General features: G+C 38.1%; 1 protein-coding gene across 1 annotated transcript; it reads left to right on the forward strand.

Moving 5' to 3' along the window:
• Positions 1–177: 177 nt before the first annotated feature.
• Positions 178–7,316, forward strand: LOC134757222 (histone-lysine N-methyltransferase 2C-like). The gene is made up of 4 exons (XM_063698385.1): positions 178–250; positions 1,305–1,406; positions 1,599–1,703; positions 6,976–7,316. The coding sequence occupies exons 2-4, from the start codon at positions 1,353–1,355 to the stop codon at positions 7,072–7,074; spliced, it is 258 nt and encodes an 85-aa protein (XP_063554455.1). The 5' UTR covers positions 178–250; positions 1,305–1,352; the 3' UTR covers positions 7,075–7,316.
• Positions 7,317–20,115: the final 12,799 nt, after the last annotated feature.

The raw sequence follows: 20,115 nt of genomic DNA on the forward strand, positions 1-20,115 counted from the left end.
GCGCCAGGACCGGGGGCGCGCGGGCCGGGGTCGGGTCCGGGCGAAGGCGCGCGGGCGCCGCGGACCGGGCGGGCGCCGGGGCGGGAACCGGGGCCGGGCAAGGCTCCCGTCAGGGGCCGGCGGGCGGGCGCGCGCGGGGCGCCGGGGGGAGACCCGCGGCGGCCGGGGATGACGAGCGGTCTTGGGCCCGCCGCTCACGGGGAGGCGCCTTACCCGCGCCCGTGCCCGTGCCCGTGCCCAGCAGCGGCCGGTGAGCGGCAGCAGCGGCGGCTGCTCCTCGTCGTTGTCGTCGTCGTCGCCTGGAAGGCGGCCGCCCCCATCTCCCCCCGCGCCGCAGAGTCTGTCACTGTGGGCCCCAGGCCGACCGTTACCCCGGGCCGCGGGCGCGGCGTCGCAGCCTGGGGAGCGCTGGGGGCCGCGGCCGCGGAACGGCCGCTGGAGGGGGAGGGAAACGTGGCGGCAGTCGCGGAGGGATCATTATAGAAATATAATGAGAACCACATATGCAATTTAAAACTTCGTAGTAGCCACATTAAAAAGTTACAGTGAGCTGGGTGCAGTGGATCGTTTGAGGTCAGGAGTTAAGAGACCAGCCTGACCAATATGGTGAAACCCCGTCTCTACTAAAAATACAGAAATTAGCTGGGCATGGTGGTGGACAACTGTAATCCCAGCTACTTGGGAGGCTGAGGCAGGGAGAACAGCTTGAACCAGGAGGCAGAGGTTGCAACGAGCCGAGATCGCGCCATTACACTCCAGCCTGGGCAACAAGAGTGAAACTCATCTCGAAACAAAATAAAGGTTATAGTGAACAGGGGAAATTAATTTTAATGCCTTCCATTTTGACCGATATATCTAAAATATTACCATTTCAACATGTAATATGTAATTACGTGCTGTATTTTATGTTTGCAGGACATCTCAGTTCAGACTAACTACATTGCAGATCCCAAGTGTGTGTCATTAAAATAGTGATAGATTTGTGTGTGTACATACTTATAATATTATCATTTATAGTTTCTTGATTAGAATTCTGCATAATCAAGTCTTACTAAGACAGGTTTATTATATTTTCTCATTACTTCTTGGTCTAAAGGAATTCTACCTCTAAAGAGAGAATGAGTTGAATAATAAAATGTCATGACTCCATTTTACTGTAGTATCTTAGCATTAATATTTGGAATTGTTATTCTAGACCTTAGCAAAAATATATGTTTTGATTATGAATTTTCTGAAGCTTTCCAGTTAAGTGTAAAACAAGTGAAAAATATAACTTTGTATTTTGTGTATTTTGCTTTTTATAGGTGTCTACTGCAGATATTTCATCAAATAAGGATGATGAAGAAAACTCTATGCACACTACGGTTGTGTTGTTTTCCAGCAGTGACAAATTCACTTTGAATCAGGTTTGAACTTGACAATTTACTGTCTTCCTCATTGAATTCCTCCTTGTACATTTCTGCTTTATCTCATATACACAGAAGTGATCCAATATTTAGCTATAGAGCTGTATTAGTTAAGAAGGTATTTTTAAAGTAAAATTTGTAGGTTTTTAGCTTAGTCTCCATTTAAAATATGTTCTGTTTTCTTAACTTCAGGATATGTGTGTAGTTTGTGGCAGTTTTGGCCAAGGAGCAGAAGGAAGATTACTTGCCTGTTCTCAGTGTGGTCAGTGTTACCATCCATACTGTGTCAGTATTAAGGTAAACATCCTTAAGTTGAGTTAACAAATATGTATTGAATTTTTATTTGGTTTTAGTAGTAACATGAGCTCCCAGTTCTCACAATTAAGTATTATGATTATTAAACATATGTGACAGTATTTAAGTACTTTAAATACTGCTTTTAAGGGTTTCCTATCTCAAGAAATTTGCTTCTCTGTAAATCTTATATTGTACTAATATCCTGCTTTTGTCTTGAAAAAGTAAAACATAAAAATATATGCATTTAATTTAAAAGACAATTTATACTATTCACAAAGATTTTAGGTTTAGCTGATTCATTTTGTCTGTTGATTTATAAAGCTGAGAACTGGAGTATTTAGTAAAAAATTATTAGCCCATTCTGTTCTTTCCCACATTCTCTCTCCTCTGTGCTCACTCATACACAAAATGACATTTTCTCCTTACGGCCAAAAGAAACAAAACAAGTGTCATATTTAATGCAATTGATAATAATCGAGAGTCAGCACTGCTCACTTTCAAGCATTTCAGGATAGAGGCTTTCTGGGGAACCTTTTAAGTGGTATCGTGTGCTTGGTTTTAAATATGGACAGGTCTCAATACTTCACTAGTTGTATCTAAGGTTCTTGGTTTTTTCTTTTTAAGAACTCAGTCTTCATAAAACTTACATATTTGAATAAAGTGTCATGGCCACTGGAAGCAAGCATGGAGGTATAGCTGTACAGCAGAGGTCTTAAACTGTATACTCCACAAGGAAATCTTTTCTAGTATTGCCATACCTTGTAATATAAATACTAACCTCAGTTTCAATAATAGGTTGTGAATCATGAGTGATTTTTATACCATTCTCCCTGCCCTTCAGACATCACTGTGTTATATCATTGTCAGTAAAATGTCAGTATAGTAAGCAAATCAACATTATCTCCTTCAGAATTCTTTGTTGATAACTACACTAGTATTTATTTTATAGGGTAATACAGGTTTTTGTGAATTTAGGAATCAAAATGAAAGATTGTAATTAATACTATCCAAAATAGAAGACTAGTACGGTTAATTTATGTAGTTTTTAAAAATTAGTTGCTCATGGTATGTGACTGAAAAACACAGAGTATATAAAGCCAATTAAAAATGGAGTTATATATGCATAAAACATGTTTCTTTTCTTCTTTGTGCTTTATATTCTGTATAAAAGTAGCTGCTATCATTAGATTTTGTTTTTTAGAATACTTAATGTTTTGGACCTAAGGAAATTGAATAAGATCCCTTTCAAGATAGTAATATATTTCTTTTAACCCATCCAACAATTACCGAATTCCCATTTTACAGATGAATACGACTTACATAAGTTAAGATTGGACAATTAGTGCACTATCAGACACCTAGTTATTCCTGTTTTTAAAAATTATGTGTGGTTCCTTTTAGACAACACTGTTTTGGACAGTATAGAATACTGCAGTCTCATTGAGAAATACAGCAGTATCTAGAAATATACTAGGGATATGTGAATTGGCTCAGCTTGCATTTTTATTGCAGGAGGCAATTGTTTGCGGATAAGTTTGATACCTTTGAAGCTTCTTTTTAAGCTTGCTGGGGCAAGTCTAGAAAGCCTTCACTCTAAGGTGGATATTTTCAAACTTTATGGTTTTAGAACCTTAACACTCTTTAAAATTACTGGGGATGCCATAGTTTTTGTTCATGAGGATTTTAACTATGGACTAATCAGCATTTTAGAAATTAAAACTAGGAACATTTTGTAACACAAGACTACAGAAGCACAACCTGTACAATGTCAGTGTAATATTATGATACAACATGTAGCTTCTATAAACACCACTGTATAATTGTGAATAAAGTGAAAAAAGGCAAATTAAATCTTAGTATTATTTAAACTTGTTTTAACTTTACAGACCCACTGGGGTTCCCTAGTCCACATTTTGGTAGCTGCAGTCCTAGCATTAGTTTAACCCTATACTTAAGACTTGGCCTTTCTGGGATCACTACTGAATTCTACCCCCTGTTCACCAGTGTCTTTGTACTCTGACTGGTTGTGCTTCACTTGTCTTTGAGCCTTTTGCAAGCTCTGGTAATTGTGCAGCTTACAAATTCCCAGTAGATGTACTTTCCCCTGGTTGTGGGTCTTTGGGCTTCTAGAAGTACGGCTTGGTGTTCCACCAAAGACTTCAGGGGATCCTTTGTAGATTTCTGGAGCTCTTAGTCCTTATTGCTTCTTCATTTTGAGTACTGTGTCCTGCAAATTCCACTGCCTCACCTTCCCTAACCTCAGCGAGGCCATTGATTATACTCTGCTGAGGTTCTCCCTCCCTGGGCAGCGTTCTGGAAAATGTTTCTAGGCAGAATATCATAGGACTCCCTGAGTGTTTCCTTCCTCTCAGAGACCACTGTCTCCTTTACTATGTGTTGTCCAATATCTGAAAACAGTTGTTTCATACACTTTGTCCAATTTTCTACTATCTTATGGGAGAACAGGCTGGTCCCATCTACTCCATTATCGTTGAAGCATGTGTCCGTATTAGATTATAAAACATATCTGTAACAACTTTGGACATGGTACCATGGATGGAATCCTGGATGACATCTTATTTGAAAAAACTTTTAAAACTAATGCTAAACTGGTTCAACAGAAGAAAAAAATGATAGTACAACCCCAGTACCTAAGTTAAAAGCAAATTTCAAAGAGGGAGAAATTGTTGAAGTGTTGAAGTACTAGAAGTCAAGAAACACAAACACTAATATTTCCATTAGATTTGAGAATAAGAAAGTCTTGACAAGCCTGGCTTAAGCAGTTATGAGTGGATGTGGGTGTAGAGACCAGACTGCAGTGTTTTGAAGAGTGAATATAAGCGGAGAAACTTGAGAGTTTGGTTGTAAAAGGGACCACAGGTATCTGTGAAGAAAACTTAATAGGAATGAAGATAAATATTTTAAAAATTCTGCCACTAAACACCTCAGATCTGTCTGCCACTTTGTCTTCAGGTCATTGTTTAAGCCAGGGTCAGGCAGACTGGCCCATAGACTAAATCTGGCCCATTTCCTGTGTTTGCAAATAAACTTTTATTGAAATATGGCCATGTTCTTTTGTTTACATATATTTGTAGCGGTTTTTGCATTACACTGGCAGAGTTTTTATAAAGTTGCAACAGATCATATGGCCCTCAAAACTTTGTGTTTACTCTCTGGCCCTTTATTGGAAATGTTTGCTGGCTACTGCTCTAAGCCACCCTGATCTTACCCCAGGCCATTTCCTTCATTTGGGCAAATAATATACTAACTTGGTAATCTAAGACAAATTCTTAAAAATCAATAAGCTAATCAAAATAATAAATATACATGTTTAAAAATCAAATGACATTAAAAGCCTTGTAACGGTCCGGGTGTGGTGCCTCACACCTGTCATCCCAGCACTTTGGGAGGCCGAGGTGGGTGGATCACTTGAGGGCAGGAGTTCAAGCCATCCTGGCCAACACAGTAAAACCCCATCTCTACTAAAAATACAAAAATTAGCCGAGTGTGGTGGCTCATTCCTCTAGTCCTAGCTACTCAGGAGGCTGAGCCAGGAGAATTATTTGAACATGGGAGCCGGAGGTTGCAGTGAGCTGAGATCACACCACTGCACTCCAGCCCAGGCAACAGAGCAAGACTCCATCTCAAAAAAAAAAAAAAAAAAAAAAAAAGGCCTTGTAATGAACAACCAACTCTTGTCTTACTCTACCTCTAAATCTGAGGCAATCACTTTTAATCTTTTCAGGTCTTTTTTCTTGTGGTTAATGTTACAGCTCTAAATAATCAACTGGTTTACTGCTTTATCAATGCTAGATTTTGTTGACTTTCTGCTATGAATAAATAAATTCTGATTTAGGTCTTAAAATACACCTCCTTCCTTCTCCCAATATAGTTGTATTACTATGTTTAGTTCAATTAATAAGGTGTTGGTTATGACTCAGTAAATGTTCACTGCAGATCTAAACAGTATACTATGAGTTTCTTTTGTCTTTCATGGAGTTTTTAATAACAAGAAAGTAATAGTGACTTTCCATTCGTTCTTTGTTTTTGCCTACTATAGAACTATCATATAAGATTATTTTTTAAAGTACTGTTTTTTTCTGGGAGAAGTCCTACCCTCCTTCTAGACATTCCCTTCTCCTGCTCTGATATGTGCCAGTGGCTTCTGGGTGTGTTGTTCTCATCCTTAAACTTCCCTGGCCTGATGTTCTTTGTTGGATCTGTTGATTTATAGATCCCAAGTCTTCCTTTTCTTTGTAATACATCCTCATTCTGTTCCGCATATCTCTAAGTAACTTTATTAGAAGGAGAATGAAGGAGCTGAATTTTGAGTCTTCCTGTGTCTACAACGTATTCTGTCTTCACACATAGTTGCTTGTGTAGCTAGGTTGAGAATTGTACTTTGAAAAGTATTTTCCTGTAGAATTGGAAACTTATACTCTTCTAGCATCTGGAGTTGGGAAGTTTTGTGCCATTCTGATGGATGTTCCTTTGAATTTAACTCTTTTATTTTCTTCTCTGGTAGCTTTTAGGCTTTCATGTACCTCATGATCTGAATTTTTATTCTGTACCCTCATTACTTGCTGTTTCATTATAATGTGGGCACTTGATTGGTTCTGTCTGAGGATCCTAGTCTTTTGAGATGTTAAAGAAGTTCCACAATCTTAATATTACATGGTGTGGTTTCCTTCAGGAGTTTGTTAGGGATTTGGAGATTCCCAAATGTTCTGCTAACTTATACCCTTGAGAGAGGGGAGAATAAACAGAGGAGTGAATGTGAACTTCAGAATTCCTAGCTTCATAGTCTAAATAGAAATCCTCTAAGATCATAAAATGTCCCTAAGAACTCATGCTTTACATTAATTTTTTTGGTATTTTTTCTATTGATTCTAAGCATGGAAATGTAGATGGAGATTTTGTTGATGTATTTTCAAATTATGTATCAATAATAGTGAAGCTTACTTGATTTCTTTAAAATCTGGTCACTATATCTATAAATATAGTGGACATTAAATGTACAGCATAAGGTAATTATGTGGACTTTAAAAAGGCATTAAAATATGTGCCATTTTCTATTATTCTGCTCAGTAGGCTCCTAAAAGCATGTATGAACATGGCCAACCCAGTATTAGGCCTCCGTAGGTGCTCAATAAATGTTAGTTGATTGCCCCTTTCTGCTTCTAGGTACATAAGCACCATATTAATTTATATAGTATATTTGATTATGTTAGGTTAATGCATAAATCACATGGATTGGTTGTTTCTTTTACAGATCACTAAAGTGGTTCTTAGCAAAGGTTGGAGGTGTCTTGAGTGCACTGTGTGTGAGGCCTGTGGGAAGGCAACTGACCCAGGAAGACTCCTGCTGTGAGATGATTGTGACATAAGTTATCACACCTAGTGCCTAGACCCTCCATTGCAGACAGTTCCCAAAGGAGGCTGGAAGTGCAAATGGTTCTCTAGGGTTTGTTTGCCTTGTTAGTCTTTCAAGTTCAGAGCTTTTTCATACCACTTTAGTTTTTAAAAATTAGCCATACCTATTTAATTGAATAATACACATATTCTATGATAGATACCACTAATCAGAAAAATTTTCACATACACATTAAATCATTAGCCCCATTATGTTCGTATGTAGCTTCCTGAATTACAGTAACTGAATAAGAAAATAAAATTGAGACTTTTCGGGGGGATTTGGATTTCAGGTATGTTTGGTGCAGACACTGTGGAGCAACATCTGCAGGTCTAAGATGTGAATGGCAGAACAATTACACACAGTGCGCTCCTTGTGCAAGCTTATCTTCCTGTCCAGTCTGCTATTGAAACTATAGAGAAGAAGATCTTATTCTGCAATGTAGACAATGTGATAGGTATTGTGCTATTTTTTCATCTTTTTAAAGCTTTTCTCTTTGAAATGTAGCAAAAAAAATGGAAAATAGCTTTTCCTTAATCACAAGTTTTAGGTACAGAACTTTTTGCCTTGTAGATTTTTAGTCACCTAGAAACTTACAGAATTGATTTCCTGTTTTGAATTCTCAACTCCAGACTAAAGTTTTGTTTTGTTTTGTTTTTAAATTTAGAGACAGAGTCTTGCTCTGTCGCCAGGCTGGAGTGCAGGGGCGCTATCTTGGCTCACTGCAAACTCCACCTCCGCCTCCTGGGTTCAAGCGATTCTCCTGCCTCAGCCTCCGGAGTAGCTGGGACTACAGGTGCATGCCACCACGCCCAGCTAATTTTTGTATTTTTAGTAGAGACGGTTTCACCATGTTGGCCAGGATGGTCTCCATCTTTTGACCTTGTGATCTGCCCACCTCAGCCTCCCAAAGTTTTATGATTATAGGCGTGAGCCACTGTGTCCACCCAAGACTAAAGATTTTTAATTTAGGCCTTTTTGAGGGTTTAGGAATCCCTTGAAATTAGATGGAGAATTATTGCCTTCATCTATGCCGTTTCTTATGAAGGGTTTCTGAATCTTTTAATAGATTGTAAAAAATATCTAACGCTTTCTGTTCTCCTTAAACCACTTTCTCTTAAAGCTCTAGATACTAGATATCTAGGTAGTAGATAGCACCTTCTGCCCTCCCTACATAATTATGTGGAATTTCAAAATCAAGAATGTTTCCTTGCTTTCATTGGTATATTGTTGTACTCTTCAGAAGTTAAGCAGTGAACATATATTGATAGTATTATTTTATCAGTAGTACAGTATTCTTGGGATTCTGGCTACTAATTATCTGTTCCATTGCAAGACAACTTTTTGCTTTATTTCCCAATTACCATTCAACATCGCTTTCCATGAGATATGTCTACTTCAAGTTAGATGCATTGCCTGGAGCCCATATACGCTAGCACTGCCATTTGCAGTTTTCTGAATACCTTTGTGTTTGCCCTAACTAGCTTTCTTGCTGTCTTTGAAATATTTAATATATGATTATAAAATAATTAGCTTCCTTATGTAATGTGCTTTGCTTCCTCTCTAATAGTTGTTCTCATTCCTTTTTATTTCCTCCTTAGCTCTATGAAAGTTTTTCTGTTAATAGGGATAGTTAGGAGAAAAGGGCAAGGTAGGAGGAGCATGTGAGGCTTAGGGCTTTTAAGTTTGAAGACTCAGTGTTACAGGTTTAAAAGGTAGCAGTTCTCAGTATATTCCATTTTTTTAAAAAATGTACAAATATGGTCTTTTTAGATGGATGCATGCAGTTCGTCAGAACTTAAATACTGAGGAAGAAGTGGAAAATGTAGCAGACATTGGTTTTGATTGTAACATGTGCAGACCCTATATGCCTGCGTCTAATGGTAAGAGAATAATTTAAACTGTGAGTCTGCACTCTTGTACCACTCATTTGCACCTTACTGTCCATAACCAATGAATTAGCTTAGCTCTACTCTATTTTATCTTTGTGAAACTTACTTTGACAAGTATTTTATGAAAAATATTATTGTTGGTTATACATGACTTATCACAACTTGTTATAAAACAATTTACATGAAACAATAAAAAGCACATACTTTAGATGTAAACTATAATTTTGCTTCCAAGGAACATGATCTTGTAGTTATTGACAATATGTCAAAATCCAATGTGTTGATTCTTTCTTAGCCAGGTTTTCCTCCATGACTTGAGTATTTCCTTCATCACTTCTTGTTTTGTTGTTGCTTTAAAAAGTGCTTTTAACTTTAGTGTTCAAACATTTATTTTAATAAAATGAGTATAGAAACAGAAAATTTAATCATATATAAGTATGTAAATACACTTTACCTTTTCTGAAAAGAATTACCTGGATTTTTTTTTTTTCATTTCAGTGCCTTCCTCAGACTGCTGTGGATCTTCACTTGTAGCACAAATTGTCACAAAAGTAAAAGAGCTAGGTAAAATTTGAAATGCTTTACTTAATTTAATTAATTTACTTTGCTTAATTTTTACATAATTGGCTTACCACTTGTAAAATCTGCTTCAATCATATGGGTGTTCTATCCAAATTCCATAATGTTGGTAATCATTTCCACAATGATATATAAAATGTCATCCAGCTTTACTGGGGCAGTATTCCTATAAATTTCAGCAAGTTGGCAACAAAAATAACAGCTCTTAGAATAACCATTAATGCCATACTTACTTTGGTTTCATTGATATATTACTGTGCTTAATTATCAGTTAGCAGAAAATACGGCCTAGTTAGCAAGCAGATTTCTTTTAGAATTAATTCAATCTCTTAATTTTTTAAAATAATTAATAAGCCTAGTATGCTGATTAATATGATATTCTTATTAAACAGTCATTCTTTTGAATACTTGTATTTAATAGCACCTGATACAAAAACATTTGGATAGTACAGGAATTGTTCTAAGGAACAACAGTTTTGTACATTTAAAATTAAATCTGCAGGATTTGTACTTATTTATTACTTCTCCCTATTAGTAATTATGTTGATACTCTGATTTTTCCAGATGAGCTTCTGGAGTATTCTCTCTTTTCTTGTGTAAATAGATCCCTGCCTTTTGATCTTTTCCAGGAAAAAGCTCATAGTGGATTAGCTGAGCATTGCATTTCTTTGCAGTGCTTCTAACTCTTTTTATTGGGACATGAAAACAGAAATGCCAGGAAGACTTTTTTGAGACGGAGTCTCGCCCTGTCACCCAGGCTGGAGTGCAGTGGCATGATCTCGGCTCACTGCAACCTCCGCCTCCCGGGTTGAAGCGATTCTCCTGCCTCAGCCTCCCGCATAGCTGGGATTACAGGTGCCCGCCACCACGCCCGGCTAATTTTTTGTATTTTTAGAAGAGACAGGGTTTCACTGTGTTAGCCAGGATGGTCTCAATCTCCTGACCTCGTGATCTGCCTGCCGCCTCGGCCTCCCAGAGTGCTGGGATTACAGGCATGAGCCCCCGCACCCGGCCCAGGAAGACCATTTTTTAAAAACATGTAACATTTCTGCCTATAATCCAAGGAAGTTTGACCTATTTTTCCTAGTTTTTATTGGGTTTCATGAAGTTAATTATTCATGCATTTCATAGATACGTAATTGCTTTCTAGAACTACAGTCACATTCCCTTGACATGGGTATCAGTAATCAGTAATCAGTAATCAGTCAAATTTAAAATGAAAGTTTAAATTTGTATTCTTGGGATTTTGTAATTTTAGACCCACCCAAGACCCAGGATGGTGTGTGTTTGACTGAATCAGGGATGACTCAGTTACAGAGCCTCACAGTTGCAGTTCCAAGAAGAAAACTGTCAAAACCAAAACTGAAATTGAAGATTATAAATCAGAATAGCGTGGCCATCCTTCAGACCCCTCCAGACATCCAATCAGAACATTCAAGGGATGGTGATATGGATGATAGTCAAGGTAATACTAATTTATTTTCCATGAAATATGTGTGCAAGAATTACAGCATATAAAGTAACTTTTGAAATATGTGTATGATTTACCAAAGGGTAAATCACACTGACTTAGATAACCCCGATGTGACCCTTGCCATCTCCAAATGAGTGATCTTCTTAGACCTTGCCTTTTCAGGTTCTCTTCCTTTCACACGTTTTAGAACAGACCTACCTTACAGCAATCTCAAGGAGCACCATATCTTTGAAGATCACAGGTGGGGAAATACAGAGGACTTGACTTTAGTTTGCTAGATAACGACACAAACCTTCTCAGATACTGTGAGCTTGGATAATACCATGTTTAAGTGAAGGTAGTTGATGCATACATTCTAGAAATGGAAAAGCTGTCATTTAATATTACTTCAGGTATAACTTCATATTCACCAGTGTGCATCATAAAGTATTGGTTTATAAACATTTTCTTAATCAAAGTAAATATAAGGTTTTTCTAGCTGAATTCTTTTTTTTTTTTTTTTTTGGTTGGGAGACAGGGTCTTGCTCTGTTGCCCAGGTTAGAGTGCAGTGGCATGATCTTGGCTTACTACAACCTCTGCCTACTGGGTTCATGCGACCCTCCTACCTCAGCCTCCTGAGTAGCTGGGACCATGGATGCGGGCCACCACGCCTGGCTAATTTTTGTATTTTTTTGTAGAGATGGGGTTTTGCCATTTTGCCAAGACTGGTCTTGAACTCCTGGGCTCAAGCCATCTGCTCTGCTCAGCCTGCTGAATTCTTGAGATAGCAAAATATTTTAATAGTAACCTAAAATCCAATATGAATTAAAGACGATTACTGTAGGTTTCCTCATTTTTGGGGTGGTTATTTATTTTCAACTGATTCAGAATTGAAGCGATAATTATTTCTGTTCCATTACATTTTATTTCATAGTTTTTTTTTTTTTTTAAGGGGCAGTGTCTTGTTACATTGCCCAGGCTGGTTTCCAACTCCTGGGCTCAAGTGATCCTCCTGCCTCAGCCTCTCAAGTAGCAGGTACTATAGGCATGTGCCACTGCAGCCGGCTTTGAGACAATAGAATTTATTGAATACCTACTGTATGTCAGATGTTGGAAATCATATCAGTGTACAAAACAGGTAGAATTCTCTGCATAGAGTTTATATTTTAATGTTAGGTAACTCAACTCTTAAAAAAAATCAGTTAATTATAATGTGTTTGGCAAGTCCCATGGTAAAAATTAAGTTTGATAAAGAGGAATTGCCTGGCCAGGCACAGTGGCTTATGCCTGTAATCTCAGCACTTTGGGAGGCCAAGGTAGGTAGATCACTTGAGGTCAGGAGTTCGAGACCAGACTGGCCAACATGGTGAAACCCGTTCTCTGCTAAAAATACAAAAATTAGCCAGGCTCAGTGGCATGCACCTGTAATCACAGCTACTTGGGAGGCCAAGGCAGGAGAATTGCTTGAACCTGGGAGGCGGAGGTTACAGTGAGCCGAGATTGCACCACTGCACTCCAGCGTGGGTAACAGAGCAAGACTCCGTCTCCAAAAAAAAAAAAAAAAAAAAAAAAAAAAAAAACAGGAATTGGAAGTACAGACAGGTGTTTAGGGTCCATATGAACAGAAAGCAGTATTTGAGCACAGATTTTAAAGAGGTGAGTGAGTGAGCCACTTGATTACCTGAGAGAAGAGCATCCCAGACAGTGAGGAAGCCAGTGTAAAGTCTCTGGGTGAGAGTGTGCTGAGCATGTTTGAAGAGTGTTGTGGAGACCAACAGAGTGAGCAGAGGGGACAGTCAGAAGGTGAGAAGATTAGAGATGTGAGGACAAGAAGGACGGCTCAGTATATCTCACACAACCATAAGGTGATGTGTCAGTAGTTTGTGCTTAATAGCAATGGAATAGGAGGCCACTGAATGTTCCTGAAAAGAACACCATGATCTTATTTATATTTTAAGAGGAACACTCTCCTATGATATAAGTAGATGATTAGGTGCAAGAGTTATGACAGGTAGATCAGTGAGAAACAATGGTCCAGGTGAGAGGTAATTGTGGCTTTGAAAAGGTATGTCTTTTGTGGCCGGGCTCGGTGGCTCATGCCTGTAATCCCAGCACTTTGGGAGGCCAAGACAGGTGGATCACCTGAGGTCAGGAGATCAAGACCATCCTGGCCAACATGGTGAAACCTTGTCTTTACTAAAAATACAAAAATTAGCTGGGCGTGGTGGCAGACACCTGTAATCCCAGCTATTTGGGAGGCAGAGGCAGAGGATTGCTTGAACCCAGGAGGCAGAAGTTGCAGTGAGCCAAGATCGAGCCACTGCACTCCAGCCTGGTGACAGAGTGAGACTCCATCTCAAAAAATAAATAAATACATGAAAAGATATGTCTTTTGTATGTTCTTGATAATTTTTGTTTTTTAGTGTGTTTTGGGTCTATGTTGCTGGGAGAAACACTTTCTGATGCTTGTATGTAACTGATTTTCAGATACAGTTGAACAGGTAATTTGATTTGGGGGCTTGGAGTTTGCAAAGAAGTAGTCCATATACTTGGAGGAATTGATCAGATCAGCATTAACAAGAATTTCCATTTCTGAGGATGTTAAAAAATGTCTGAAAAAGGTTTCCATAGTCTCTTAAATTTGGGAAGTGCTCCATTTCACAAAATATGAAAGGTTTCTTGATAATAGTACACATTGTTTCCCAAATTATGTGATTATAATACCTTTTTAAAACAACACAGAAGACCTTGGAAGGTTTTCCTTGTGACTTACCACTTGTAAACACTGAGAAATGGTGATATGTTTCAATTTCATATTTTCTCATTGACTCATATCAGGGTAAAAGAAAATCAGTTGAAAAATTGCCCTTGCTTTTTTAAAATTTACGTGATAAAATAGCCCATCTGAGTTTACTGAATTTGTCCTTATTTTTATTGAATATGAAAAAAGATTGTTTAGTGTGTTGGATGTTAAATGCTACGACAATTTTAGAATTTAAGGAATTGAATATACAGTATTTTCATGACTAGTCCCTCATGTTCATTTACATGCCAGGATCTCACATCCTTTGCAGAAGGAAAGGTACATTCCTAGGGATAAAATAAATGCATGTTACTTGGACAACATTTTTGCTTTCTGTTTGCTAAATAAAAATCCTTTTTAAAAATTTAGTATTGCCACACTTTGCCATATTAAAAATGTTTTAGATTACTATATTATCCTGAAACTACATGTACACACACACCCCTAAAATAAATTTTATGGTATTTCATATGCCTGTATGGGAGAAAAAATAGGAAAAGAATACAATCATCATAAGTTCTTATTATTACGTTATGCTGAGATTTCTAATAACGCTGCCCTTTTCTGGGTATTTTTTATTAACCTACAATTTGTGATGTTTTAGACTGTTTCACTAACATGTTTTGATAACGTCTCAGTACCCTTGGGAAAGCATTATAAAGTAGTGGGCAACGATGAAACCTACTCTGGATGTTTTTAGGCAAATTTTTTAACTTCTCTGATGCTAGTGTTCTCATTTATAAAATAGGTTAACCAGGATGAGCCCATAGGATAGTTGTGCTGATGAGGTGCAAGGATGCATGCCAGGCACCCAGCACTGGCTCTTCCCAAACATGGAGTGCTCAGTAACCATGAGCTATTAGAATACAAGTGCCCAACCAGTGCTTGAGCAATTGTGTTCTCTGTCCAACAGAACTCAACAGAATCCCACGTTTGTCTTTATATGTGAATTCAGTTCCTTTTGAGTTAGTAAGAAATTATGCCTGTGTTGGGGTAATTGAACTTTCAGGAGGAGGGAATTGTCTGCCACAATTATTCTCTGAACTTAATGTTTCCATGTCTTTTTCTTCATTTTGGAAGTTGTGGAAAAATTATAATGAAAGAGTATATAAACGTTTTCCTCTGTATTATAGCGTATCTGACAGTTTCCTTTATTAAAAAGTGTGATATATTAGGGAGAGACTTGATGAATTTAAAATTAAAGTTTGAAAAGTGTTACTGACTATAAGTGATCTTCAGCTGTGCAGTTTTCAACTTGAGGTTGTCAGAATGTAATATTACACATTATATTACACACATCTACAGAATCCAAATTGTGATGTTCCTGGAGTGTTGGAACAATACCTATGACTTTTTGTTTCTATTGATTTTTAACTCTTCTAATAACCACTTCTTTAAGAAAAGTCATACATCATCACTTTGGTGTATCAGAAACAAATTCCTTATGCAATAAAAGCATACTTCATTCTCATTCACCTACTGGGATCTAGAAACCCTGTTAATGCAAGAAAAAAATCCCAAACCTCAATAAAATAACACTCTGTTTGTCTCAAGAGTGGAAACACAACACATTTCCTCTCAACTGGTGGTCCCAGATCGACCATCACAGTGTATGGATGTGTTTGGAGGTGTGGGAATAGGACTGCACTGAGGCTCTAGAAGGCCAGCAGGTGGGGCAGACTGAATGGAGGGAGGGGAGTGGCATTCAGTAACTACTGGAGCGTGGGAAGAGTGAGGTAGACTGTCCATCTGGTGAAGGTGGCTGCTTCCTTGAGGTTTGTTACTTTCTGTAATGTTAATTCCCTCAACTTTTAAAATTTGATTTTTAGACAAGTTATACATTCAAATGATTTAAAATTGGAAAATAATAAAAAGGTAAACAGTGAAGTCTCTCCCTTTCCCATGCCTTCATGCCCCCAGTTTACATCTCCAGAAACCTCAGAGGTTTCTCGTGTAACCTTCCAGATGTGTTTTATGCATGTACAAGGAAATGTGTGTGTATATATATATATATATATATATTTTTGTGTGTGTGTGTATATATATATTTTATTCCTTTTGTCTTACTACTTTTTACTGTCCTTCATTTTTTTATGGCTGCAAATATTCCTTTGTATGGAAATATAAGCAATTTAATTTACATGTTCTTTCCCCTGTTGATAGACCTTTGGGTGTCTTTCAATCTTTTTTTTTTTTTTTTTTTGAGACAGAGTCTTGCTCTGTCACCCAGGCTGGAGTGCAGTGGCACGATCTTCGCTCACTGCAAGCTCCACCTCCTGGGTTCACGCCATTCTCCTGCCTCAGCCTCCTGAGTAGCTGGGACTACAGGCGCCCGCCACCATGCCCGCCTAATTTTTTTGTATTTTTAGTAGAGACGGGGTTTCACCATGTTAGTCAGGATGGTCTCGATCTCCTGACCTCATGATCTGCCTGCTTCGGCCTCCCAAAGTGCTGGGATTACAGGCGTGAGCCACCGTGCCCGGCTTTCTTTCAATCTTTTACTGTGAATAGTACAATGAATCACCTGGTATATTTATAATGTTGTATGTAAGTGGGCCTGCAAAGGTGAATTCCTTGCTAAATCCAAAGACATAATGCATATGAAACTGGTTTTGGAAGGTAGGATACAGTTTTTTGTTTTTTTTTCATTTTTTTATTATACATATCTGAGGCATACAACATGCTTTGTATACATAGTGAAATGATTACTATGGTCAAACAAATGTCTGTATCCTTCACCTTCCATAGTTTCTGTGTGTGTACACCTAAAATCTCTTTCAGCAAATTTTCTGTACACAATATTATTAACTATGGTTCTCATGCTGTGTATTAATTTGATCTCTAGAATTATTCATCTTACCTAACTGCAGATTTGTACCCTCCGACCTACTTCTGCCCATCCCACCCATCCCCTACCTCCAGACCCTTGAAAACCACCATTCTACTCTCTATACGTTCAGCTTCTCACCCCGCTGCCTCCCATTCTGCTTCTTCAGTGAGATCATACAGTATTTTTCTGTGTCTGGCTTACTTTATTTAGTATACTTTCCTCCCGGTTCATCCATGTTGTCACAAATGGCAGTATCTCCTTTCTTAAAGCTAACTATTCCATTGTATAAAGTCCTCATTGTCATCAGTAAGTTCTTAGAAACTGTGGTTAAGAGGGGAAAAAAAGTATGACAAAACTGATTTTTTTTTTCATTTTGCATTATGCCAAAATTAGATTGAAGGAAACAGTGTTACTTGAGGAGCTGCTGTATGTTCATTTAGCTTAACGTCTCAGTTCCCAAGAACCTATTGATGACATTAAGGGAGGACTTAATATATGTATATACAAACGTCACAATTTCTTTATCCATTCATCTGTCCTTGAATGGGTAAGTAAATTGTCCATCAGGACACTTAGTTTGTTTCCATATCTTGGCTATTGGAAGTAATGCCGCCATAAACGTGGGAGTGCAGATGTCTCTCTCAGATGCTGATTTTATTACCTTTGAATATATGCCCAACAGAGGCATTGTTGGATCTTATGGTAGTTGTATTTTTTTGAAGGAAACTCTATACTGTTTTCAATAATGGCTATACTAATTTACATTCCTATCAACCATGTACAAAGGTTTCGTTTTCTACACATCCTCACCAACACTTATGTCTTTGCCTTTTTGATAATAGTCATTCTAAGAGACATGAGATGATATCTATTGTGGTTTTAATTTTCATTTTCCTCATGATTATGATGTTGAGCATCTTTTCATATACCATTTGACCATTAGTGTGACTTTGGAAAAATGGCTATTCAGGTCCTTGCCTATTTTAAAATCCAGTTATTTGGGTTTTTTTTTTTTTTTTGCTACTGAGTTGTGTGAGTTCCTTATATGTTTTGGATTTTAACCCCTTATCAGATGTGTGGTTTGCCAATATTTTCCCCTAATCCCTGTGCTACCTTTTTACCCCTGTTTTGTTTTTTTTTTTTTTTACTGCTATGCAGAAGCTTATTTGCTTGATGTAGTCCCACTTGCTTATTTTTGCTTTTGCTACCTGAGCTTTTGATGGGATATCCAAAAAATCATTGTCAAGGAGGATATTAAGAAATTTTTCTCCTAAATTTCCTTCAAGGAGGTTTATGGTTTCAGGTGTTAGGTATTTAATCTATTTTGAGTTGCTTTTTATGTATGATGTGTAAGATAGGCATCAGGTCCAGTTTCATTCTTTTGCATATAGATATCTAGTTTTCTTACCACTACTTATTGAAGACACCATCTTTTCCCTATTGTATCTTGTTGGACTTGTCAAAAATTAGCTCATAATATATGCTTGGGTTTATTTTTGGGCTCTGTATTCAGTTCCATTGTTCCATGTGTCTGTTTTTGTGCCAGTACCATACTGTTTTGATAACTATCACTTTGTAATATAAGTTGAAATCAGGTAGTGTGATACCTCCTACTTTGTTTTTCTTTCTCAAGATTCTTTTGGCTATTCAGCGTCTTTTATGATTTAATACAAATTTTAGAATTGTGTTTTCTATTTTTGTGAAAAATGCCTTTGGAAATTTGATAGGGATTGCATTGAATCTGTAGATCACTTTGGATAGTATGGACATTTTAACAATATTCTTCCAATCCACAAACTTGGGGATATCGTTATATTTATTTGTGTCTTTAGTTTTTTTCTGTTTTTTGAGACAGAGTCACACTCTGTTGCCCAGGCAGAAGTGCAGTGGTGTGATCTCAGCTCACTGCAACCTCTGCCTCCTCCTGGGTTCAAGCAATTCTGCTGCCTCAGCCCCCCAAGTAGCTGGGATTACAGGTGCCTGCCACCACGCCCGCCTGGCCAATTTTTGTATTTTTAGTAGAGACAGGGTTTCGCCATGTTGGCCAGGCTGGTCTTGAACTCCTGACTTCAGGTGATCTACCCGCCTCGGCCTCCCAAAGTGCTGGGATTACAGGCGTGAGCCACCATGCCCGGCTGTGTGTCTTCAGTTTACTTTGTCTGTATTTTATAGTGTTTAGTATATAAAGCTTTCACTTCCTTCATTAAATTTGTTCCTCAGTGTTTTATTTTTTTGACGTTATTTTAAGTGGAAATGTTTTCTTGATTTTTTTCAGATCATTATTTGTATAAAGAAATACATCTGATTTTTGTATATTGATTTTGTATCCTGCTACTTGACCAAATTCATTTATTCTAGTAACTGTGGAATTTTTAGGGGTTTCTACATACAAGATCATGTCATCTGCACACAGGGATAATTTTACCCCCTTTTTTCTGCTGATGCCTTTTATTTCCTTTTCTTATGTGATTGCTCTGGCTAGGACTATGTTGAATATAAGTGTTAAGAGTAGGCATCCTTGCCTTGTAGCAGATATTGAAGAAAAGCTTTCAGTCTTTCCCTGTTGTAGGTTTGTTTTTGAATAGGCAATACCTGTGCATGATACAAGAAATACAAAGGTCTTAAAAAGAGTGAACAATGTTAAGTTAGCCTACCTTTTGGCCATCCCTTCCTTGGAAAGAACCAGTGTTTTCTTATAACTTTCCAGAGATTAGTCATCTAGATACAAGTATGTATATATGGGAGAATTTCTCATATTTGGGTGATAACGGTCTTTTTCTCTTTTCTTTTCTTTTCTTTTCTTTTCTTTTCTTTCTGTATTTCTTTCTGTCCTCGTCTCGTCTCTTCTCTTTTCTTCGTTTCTTTTGACGGAGTCTTGCTTTGTCGCCCAGGCTGGAGTGTAGTGGTGCAATCTCGCCTCACTGCAAGCTCTGCCTCCCAAGTTCATGCCATTCTCTTGCCTCAGCCTCTGGAGTAGCTGGGACTACAGGCACCCGCCACCACGCCTGGCTAATTTTTTGTATTTTTAGTAGAGATGGGTTTTCACCGTGTTAGCCAGGATGGTCTCTATCTCCTGACCTCGTGATCCACCCACCTCAGCCTCCCAAAGTGCTGGGATTACAGACATGAGCCTCCGTGCCTGGCCGATAACGGTCTTTTTCTTTATTTCAGCCTGTGGGAATCAGAAGGCCCTTGTGAAGATGTTGGTTAGAAGAGACTTTAGCTACAGTGATACCACTTGTGTTAGGGCACTGTATGTGCTACTTTATGCCATTTGTCTCAACATGTATGCTTACTGGTGTCACTATGAACCTCATCAATAAAAGTGTTCTCTTGGTTTTTACTGTCCTTGTGTGCATTGTTTCAGGTGAAAGGTGGTCTTTGTACTAGATCCAGTGCTATCCTTGGCCACAAACCATTACATATGATTAATTTGGGGAT

The sequence above is a fragment of the Gorilla gorilla genome, chromosome 16 (genome assembly GCF_029281585.2).
Source record: "Gorilla gorilla gorilla isolate KB3781 chromosome 16, NHGRI_mGorGor1-v2.1_pri, whole genome shotgun sequence".
NCBI lineage: Eukaryota > Metazoa > Chordata > Mammalia > Primates > Hominidae > Gorilla > Gorilla gorilla.

Excerpts from the sequence above, each read along its gene's own strand:
- LOC134757222 (XM_063698385.1), top strand. The coding sequence starts at position 1,353 with ATGCACACTACGGTTGTGTTGTTTTCCAGCAGTGACAAATTCACTTTG. Across the intron at positions 1,407-1,598 it reads ACAAATTCACTTTGAATCAG|GATATGTGTGTAGTTTGTGG; the intron begins GTTTGAACTTGA and ends TCTTAACTTCAG. Across the intron at positions 1,704-6,975 it reads CATACTGTGTCAGTATTAAG|ATCACTAAAGTGGTTCTTAG; the intron begins GTAAACATCCTT and ends TTTCTTTTACAG.